Here is an 8,517-nt window from a genome sequence, read left to right on the forward strand (position 1 = left end):
CCCGTCCGCCGCCTCCCGCACTGCGGCCCATCCTTTCCTGGAACCGCCCCCCCTCCCTCCATTCCTACTCCGCCTCTCTCTTCCTTCCGCCGCTCCTGGCCAGCCGTCCCCGGGCTGGCCCCGCCCCTTCACCCGCCGCGCTCTCTCCCTCTCTCTCTCTCTCTCTCTCTTTCTCTCCAGCCCCTGCATATGTTCTCCGGACACGCCCCTCAGGCCAGCCCGGCCGGGACCCTCCCCCCCGGAGGGGCCGGCCTGCGCTCGGTTGGCCAGCTGGACCCCTCGCTGCAGAACCTCGGCGCCTCGGCCCAGGCCACCTTTGATGGCCAGACATCCAGCCAGACCCCCCCATCCTCCGCACCCAACCCGGCTGTCACCCAGGTGTATGATACCATCTGGCGGTACACCGAGCTGCTCATCCACCGAATGTGCCTGTCATTGATTTCCTGCCATGTCCCAGGCTGGCCATCGAGCACCATGGGCGAGGCCTCCGGCAAGGATCCCTGGGTGCGTGCCTCCGAACATGCCTCGCCCCCGGTGGCCCAGGCCCCCCATCCCTGTGTTGCATGCGTGTGCCCCCCCCCCCCCCCCCCCCCCCCCGCTGACCGTCTTTATTCCTCTCCTGCCTCTTCGTCTCCGGGTTTTAGTTCGCCCTCGAGTTGCCGGACACGCTGCCCGAGCTGCGCACCGCCCTCCGCGTGACCGGCATCCGGGCCTCAACCACTTCTGGGCGCTCCCATCGGTGTGTCGCCTGCCGGCCAGCCCTCCGGGCCTCGGGAGCCGAGCTTCCCCCCCCCCCCCCCGTTTTCCCCGCCTGCTCTCTCTCTCTGTCTCTCCACCTCTCCCTCCCTCCCTCATGTGCTGATATCATCCCACCGCCCTCCCCCCTCCCTCCCCCCCCCCCTCTCCCGCGCGCCCAGGAATCCCTTTTATTGCAACTTCGAGCTGCTGGCCCTGCTCCCGCTGAACTCGGCCGATCCGCACGACTGCTGCCCGGCACAATTCATCCCGGGCTTCAGCGTGCAGCAATATCGCGGCGGCCCGTCGTTGGACATCCTGTTCCAGACCGAGGGCACCGAGGCCCATCCAAGCTCGAGTGGGACCTCCCCGGGGGATTCCCGCGCTGCCAATCCCACCGGGGCCTCCTGGGTCCCCTCGAGCATGCGAGCCATCTCCCTGGAAAGCTGGTCCTTCTCGCTGGCCGCCTCCTCGAAGGAGCCCTCGGCCAGCCGGATCATGGAGGACTTCCCGGCCGGGGCCCAGGCCTCAGAGCATCCGGAAGTCCGCCGTGTCTACCGCATGTATCGGTCCTGGCTGCGCGGGCTGCATGTGCTGGCCCGCGCCCAGCCAAGTGGCCGCCTGGCCCGTGGGTGTCCCGGGGCTGGGGTCTGTCAAGAGGTGTGGTCATCCGAAGGCCTGCACGACCCCCTGTGCAGGCCGACGCCTGGCTCGAGTGCCGAGCCGCGGCCCCGGTCGGCCAGCACCGGCACCGGGGCTCGGGCAGCCCCCGCCGGGATGGCTGCCTGCTCCGGTGCCTGCCGGCTCCTGCTGAGGGTCATCGGCCCGCAGGGGTCTCACGTGCTGTCGCTGGACCCGCGCTCGCGTTTCACCTCGGACCAGCTGCAATCGCTGGTCAGCCAACGGCACATCATCGGTCTGGGTACGTCACGGCAGCAGCGGCACCGGCGGCCGGCCGGCAGCACCAGAAACGACAACGCCCTCCCTCTCCGCCTTCTCTTACCTTCCCCCCCCCCCTCCCCCCATCTCATGTCATTTGCCGCCGGGCACGCCGCATCTGGCTGCTCTGCTCGGCCGAATGTGCACCACTGTGCGCGTGTAGACTCTTCGGCTCCATTGAACCCGAAGTTGTCCAAGAAGATGGCCGCCCACCTGCAGGTGGACTCTGGGTTCAAGTGCGTGCCCCTCCTCTCTCCTTGTGGTTTGTCTGCTTGAACTCCCCGAGGCGCCCCCCGCCCTCATCCCCTCCCCACTTACACGATATCCCTTTCTCTCTCTCTCTCTCTCTCTCTCCCTCTCTATGCGTGTGTCTCCTCCCGATGCGCCCCTTTCCCCGGCGCAGCCTCCTCTCATTGAGCGTCTTCCACCGGCCGATTGCCGGCATCACGCCACATATGGCGGTTGAGCGGCCGACCACTTCACTGCGACCGGCGTCCCGTGCCCTGCCCATCGGGCCCGGGCGCCGGAACGGCTGTCCCGGCTGCTCGGCTGCTGGCGATGGCTCACTTGGCGGGCCGGCCGGTCTCGAAGGCCACCCTGGCAATGGCATGTCCGGCGTGTCGCCTGGCTGTGCGATGTGCGTGGCGCTTCCCCGCACCCCCCAGCAGCACCAGCAGCAACAACAACAGCAACAGCACTACTGCAATGGCCCACAATATGGCACCCCGGGCAGCTCCTACGGCGGGGGGTCTTCCAGTGGCAACCTGCGTGCACCCTCCTCACGGCCGGGCTCCTTCGCGACATCGGCTCCCACGTCGGCCGCCGGTCCGCTTTCCCTTCACCAGCTGGGCTCTGTCGGTGGCCCGGGCGGAGTCATTGGCGCCTTCTCCTCGCAGTCTGGCTTCGGGACTCACTCGACGCGCATCAGCTCCATCGGCACTGGTAGCATTCGCCTGTCGCCCAGCTCACCGCTGCCCCCGCCGCCGGGCGCCGGAGTCGGGCTGGATCCATCCTTCCGGGATCTCTTTGCCGAGCCGCTGCAGCCCATCATCCCACGCGGGGGCGCTGGCGGCGGGTCGCCCATGCGCGTGCCAGCATCAAATGCCCACAGCCAGCCACACCACCACCATCAGCAGCAGCAGCAGCAACAGCAGCAGCAGCAGCAACTGCCCCGGTCCGGACTGTCCCCAACCGACACGGGCCCCGGCCAGTCGATCCAGCTCACCTTTGTGCGTTTTTTTCCCCCCTGAAGTCCTGCTCCCCCCCCCCTCCCTTCCACACCTCGGATTTTGCCATGCATTCGCCCCGAGCCCCTCCTCGGAGGGGTGTCCCCACCTTTGCTCACACGCCTAGACACTGGCACAATGCTGTGGTTCGCTTTTTCCCCGGGCACAGAGCTCCCACGAAAATGTCATCGTCCGCAGTGTGGAGCTCCCTCACTCGCCGCCGGCTGGCATGGCATCCATGCGGGCCGGACTGTTCCCCACAATCGATTCGGAACTCTTCTCCCGAGGTATGCCCACATGGTTCCCACGTGACATGCGACACTTTCCGGAGGCCACCCCCACTCGGGCTGCATTTTGCATTCCGCTCTGTCCCTCTCGCTTGCGTGGCCCAGTTTCGACCCCACCATTGACACTCTCCGCCCCCCGTCCCCCCCCCCCCCCCCCCCTCTTCTCCCGTCCCCCCTCCCCCTCTCCCTCTTTCCCTCTTTCCCTCTCTCTCTCTCACGCCCCCTTGTGCCCGGCGGAGCAGACGTACATGCGGCCTCGGCACCGACGGCCCGCGGCGTGAGTGGCTTGACTCAGGCCTTCCAGCGTGAACGCATGGTCAGTCCCCCGGGGGGCAACACTGGCGCCAACGCCAACGGCGGCGGTGCCGACCCGGCGGGGCCCCATGCTGGCATCGCCATTAGCCGGCCGGGTGTTTCGGCTCTGCATGTTGACTCTGCCGGGCTGGCTGTCCCGCCACGCCATGCCACCCCGCCCTACTACCCCTCCCGGGGGTCTGCCGGGACCCAGGCCAACGGCAGCAGCAACAGCAGCAGCCCTCACACGCCATATGGCGGTGGATCGTACCAGCCGGCGCCAACCCTGCCCCCCGCCGGGAGCTACTCTCCTCGGTCGTATCAGCCCTTGGCCGGCGGCATGGCGGGTGCCACGATTTCGCCGGCCTCCCACTCGCGCCCGGTATCCTCCATCACCACCGCCGGGTCGCACATGTCGACACCGGCATCGCAACCATCGCGGCCGGGGATGTCCCCGCGTAGCCCTGGTGCCGAGCGCCCGGGGCAGATAATCCAGATGGGCTTCAGTATTAGCCCGGTGCGCCCGTCGGAGTTGGCGCAGCGCCCGGGTCCGGCAGCCACCTCTGCTGGTTACACCCACCTGGCTGCCACCGGCCGACCTGAGCCGATTGCCCCTGGTGACGAGCAGGACGAGGGCTTTGATGACATCTCGGATTACTGACCGGCGGCACTCTGGCGCACCCGAGGCGTGGACAAGCCCCGGTGAAGAGCAGCCAGTCCACTTTGCCCGCCTCTCTCTCTTTTTTTCTCTCTCTCTCTCCCCTGCTTCCCTCCCCCCATGTACTTGTGATTTCCCTTCCCCCTTCCCTAAACAATAGATATTTCCCCCTCCCCCTCCCCCCCCCCCGGCCACGAAAAAAAGCACACGAAACATTCACACACTGGCGCGCGGGATGACACACTGCCTGGAAAAGGGAGCCAGAAAGGAAAGACGTAAGAGCCACACCATTGTCGTGTGCGTCTTCGGTTGAGAAGCGGGCTTGTGTGTATGGAGAGGAGGCCGAGCAGAGGGGGGAGGTGAAAGGGAAAGGGATCCGCGCGCTCTACACGACATGCTAGGACGTGTTGCCGGCCACCGGGGCCGAGGAGGCGCTCGCAGTGGGGGTCGGGGAGGTGGACGAGGACAAGGGCGACCGCGTGTCGTGGTCATTCATGATGTGCGCCATGAGCTCCATGAAGGAAGACAGCTGCCGCCGGCATCCGGTCCACAGGCACGCCCGGCCAACCTTCAGCACACTTTCCTTGGCCAGCTGGTTGTCCACGGCTGGGGCCACGGCCGGCAGAGGGACCACCGGGCTGGAGGACGTGTCCCCGGCCTCGCGATGCTCGACCGCGGCAGCCGCGGACTTTCGTTGGGCCCGAGCAATTTGACGCATGAGACGGGAGGTCGGGCTGGCAGTCAGACCAACCGACGCCCCGCCGAGGCTGTTGGCCTCGCGCTGAAGAAGCTCCTGCGTGGCCGCGATCAGGCGCTTGGTGGCACGCGAACACCCATGCCCCGGGCCCCGAGAGCCGATGTCCCCATTGTGACGTTGGGAAACCGCCCCCAACCCAGCTGCGGGGCCCTTTTCGCCACCACGCCGGGGCCGAGGCCAGCCAACAGCATCGTCCTCGGTGGTCGCGTCATCACTGCTGGCGGAGGAGTCACTTTCATCACTTGAGGAGACGTCATCCACCCCGTCATCCGAACTAACGGCCGGAAGGTCTGGGGAGGATGCTCGGTCCTGCGAGGAGTATGCATCATCAGACTGAGAGGAATCCGACGCCGTGGAGGAGTCCTCGTCGTCGGAGATATACTGAGCCAGCAGGTGCTGCGGGTCCACACTCGGCGGCTCCAACTTCGGCATCAGGCTGATCGCCGGGGCAATGGAAGAGCGGGCCGATGCCCGGCGCGCGCTTCGCCGGACTACCGGGTACGTCCGAGCCGACTGGCCGGTATCCCGGCCGCCAACACTGGCCGCCACAGCCCGGAAGGTCCCCGCATCGGCGGCCCCGGCCTCGAGACCGGCGCTCGACCGGAAGTCCGGCGATACCGCCTGCGCCGGGGCCGTGTCCGGAGCGCACAGCCGCAAGATCGACCGGGCAAAAAGCTCCGCATGGACGGCCGCATTGCGAGCCGCTTGTGAAGAGACAGCCGCCAGGGGCAGAAGGCTGGACACGGTTGCTCCGGGGCCTGGGCCGGCGCCACCCTGTTGCCCGGTGGCCCTGGCAGCCAGCATGGCTGGCGAGGACAGGCCATAAATGCCGGACCCGGCGCGGGAGGGGTGCACCACGCGATTCCGGGGGTCCGTGTGTGCCAGCGGGTGCTGCGGCCCGGGGTCACCCAAACGCCGAGACTGCTCGCCGGCCGGCAACTCGGCAACCGGTGGCACTTGGGCCACAGAGGACGCCACCTCACTGGCCGAAGTTGTGATCGAATCGACCGCCGAAGACCCGGAGGAGGGGGAGGAGGGGAAGGAAGGGGAGGAGGAGGGGGGGGAGGACGGCCCGGGCGCCATGGCTGAGGCGGAGGAGAGGAGGGCCTCGGTCATCGTGACATCTGTGGTGGCAGGGGCAGGGCCGGCAGGGGCGGTGCCGGGGGCAGGCATGGCGATCGGCTTCACTGCGACCAGTGGCGGCATGGGGGAGCCCGTAGATGCCGACCTTTCGGGCGCCGGCGAGGAGAAGAGCACGGTGATTTGCTGTGGCGCCCCGGTGGACACGGTGATGCGTGCCTGGGTCTTGGAGCGCTTGACCGGAGGCATGGCGACACCCTCGGGGGCGGACTTGCCCCCGGGTGGAGACCGGGAACGCTTGTCAGCCCGAGGGATCACCGTGACCGGTGAATCGGCTTTGAACCAGGGGGCGGGGCGCGTCAGAAAGATGAAAGAGGGCACAGGCCCGGCGCCAAGGGGAGGGGGAGAGAAAGAGAGGAGGAAAAAAGAACGCACAAGAAGCCTTGCCAGGAGCAGCCCTGGTCCCCGTCCCGACCTGGCGGTCCGACACGGCACGGGCGGTCCATTCGGCTGCCGATGGCGCGGAAGTGGAGGACAAGTCAATCACCAAGTCCGACCCCATGGCCGGCCGCAGATCGGCGACCCCGAGGTCAAAGGGAGCCATTCGCGAGGGCGGCACGCCTGGCGCATTTGCGCCTGAGACGCTCAGGCGTTCGGGAGACGCCGCCAGGGTACCGGTGCCGCTGGAAATGCGCAACGGAAGCATCGACGGGGACCGCGAGCGGGACACAACAAGGATCGGCTCGGCGCTCGGGCTGCCTGATTCCGGCGCGGGGTGGTCGGCGCGCTTGGTGCCGGTTTGGATCTTGAGCACGGGCGAGGGCCCTGTGGCCGAATGGGTGGCCAGCAGGGGCTTGATCGAGATCCTCGGGGACACCACCTCGCGCAGAGGGGAACTGGCCGCAGACGAAGCAGCTGCATTGGCAGACGCCGGCACAATCACCGGCAACGCGGGCACCGCCGCCAGGACGGGAGTGGGAGTGGAAACGGTCAACCGAATGGGAGCAACCACGGCCGGGGCACTCGCTGAATTTGACATTGACAAGGCGCTCGGGGAAGCTGGGGCCTCCCTCGAGGCGGCCCTTGGCGACGGGGACGCTGAAGGAGCCGCCGCTACAGGGGCTGCAGGCCGAACGGCGGCAGCGGGCACAACGACCGCAGGGAGCACGGCAGGCGTGGAGATGGCTGGCACAGAGGCTGGCAATGCGCCTGCGGAGGCTGGAGCCGGCGCCTCCACCAGCATGACAGCACCAGCAGCACCAGTTGGGGGGATTGGTGGAAGGACAGATCGAGAGGTGTCATCCGAGGGCACAACGGAGGCCGTGCTTGGGGTTGGGCCTGTACCGGCAGCCGGAGCAGTGGGAGGTACAACGCCGCCAGAAGCAGCAACAGGCGTGGTACCATGGGCCTTGCTGCCGGGCGCCCTTGTCGAGGAGGCCGCAGGGTGGATGTGCGACACGACCGTCGGCTGAGCCTCGTCAAACCGCGCGGCCGGTGCGGCCGCGACAGCCCGAGGCATTGGCTCGGTCGACGTGGCCGAGGACTGAGAGGAGTCGGAGGCAAGACCATTGGATGGTGGCTGGGGCGAGGCCGCTTGTGAAGTAGCGGCGCTTGATGAGGCCGTCTCCGAGGGGAGGTGATGAGTCCCGACACTTGACCCGTCCATCGAAGGGGGCACAGATGATTGGCCAGCCACCGGAGGAGTAGCTTCCAGGGCCGGTGTCAACAGGCCAACCGGAGACACCGAAGACCGGGTGGGTGGAGGGACAGCACCTGGAGCAATCGGGAGAGGAGGAGGATATCGTGTCGTTGGGGGGGGGGGGGGGGGGGGGGGGATTGTCAGGAAAAAAGAGGGGTATGACCCGGGAAGCCTTCCGAGGTATGGGGAAGGAAATAGGGGCGACAAAAGGGAACACGGAAGAAGGACCGAGCCCCCCTCCCGCGAGCCCTGCTTCCCTCCTTTGACCATCTGTCTCTCTCGATAAGGGCATCACGAAGACGTGCGGATGCCCGGCCCGGACCGAGGCGGTGCATGAACGTGCGGTGGAATACCCAGAAGGCGAGAGACTACAAGAGAAAGGGACAAAGATAAAAGGTAGGAAGAGAGAGAGTGTGTGTGTGTGTGTGTGTGTGTGTGCGTGTGTGTGTGTGTGGAGGAACAGGCAAAAAAAGGCTCGCAAGAATGTCGTACAGGCGGCGTCACAAGGGGGGGACTTCTGGGAGGGGAGATGCACGGCAGGATGCTGAAGAGACGCCAAATGCTTGAAAGGGGCCTCCTGGAGCGACGCTTCCGAGGTAGTCCCACGAGAGGCTGCTTCGGCAAGCACCTTGGCAGCCTGAAGGGTGGGAGTTTGCTCGGTATTCTGTCGGGCGACTGCTTCCCCGGCGGTCTTGCGAGTAACAGCCAGCCTTGCGGCCTCGCGGGCAGTGGCCCAACGGGCAACAGCCTCTTCGGCAGCCTCCCGGGCAGCGGTCTCTTCAGCAACTCGGCGTGCAGCAGCCTGCCTTGCGGACTCATGGGCAGCATTCCAACGAGCAGCA

At 67.2% G+C, this 8,517-nt stretch overlaps 2 protein-coding genes across 2 annotated transcripts; one reads left to right on the plus strand and one right to left on the minus strand.

Annotated features, from left to right (window-relative positions):
• The first annotated feature begins 144 nt into the window (after window positions 1–144).
• Window positions 145–4,316, plus strand: H696_03918 (hypothetical protein). The gene is made up of 7 exons (XM_009497786.1): window positions 145–504; window positions 645–739; window positions 918–1,657; window positions 1,838–1,910; window positions 2,078–2,903; window positions 3,070–3,187; window positions 3,430–4,316. Exons 1-7 carry the CDS (start codon window positions 190–192, stop codon window positions 4,140–4,142), a joined length of 2,880 nt encoding a protein of 959 aa, XP_009496061.1. The 5' UTR covers window positions 145–189; the 3' UTR covers window positions 4,143–4,316.
• Window positions 4,317–4,448: 132 nt separating this feature from the next.
• Window positions 4,449–8,517, minus strand: H696_03919 (hypothetical protein). Its single transcript, XM_009497787.1, has 3 exons — window positions 8,168–8,517; window positions 6,412–7,749; window positions 4,449–6,311 (listed from the first exon to the last, which is right to left on the minus strand). The coding sequence occupies exons 2-3, from the start codon at window positions 7,640–7,642 to the stop codon at window positions 4,537–4,539; spliced, it is 3,006 nt and encodes a 1,001-aa protein (XP_009496062.1). The 5' UTR covers window positions 7,643–7,749; window positions 8,168–8,517; the 3' UTR covers window positions 4,449–4,536.

The sequence above is a fragment of the Fonticula alba genome, assembly GCF_000388065.1.
Source record: "Fonticula alba strain ATCC 38817 unplaced genomic scaffold supercont2.6, whole genome shotgun sequence".
In the NCBI taxonomy this organism is placed as follows: Eukaryota; order Rotosphaerida; family Fonticulaceae; genus Fonticula; species Fonticula alba.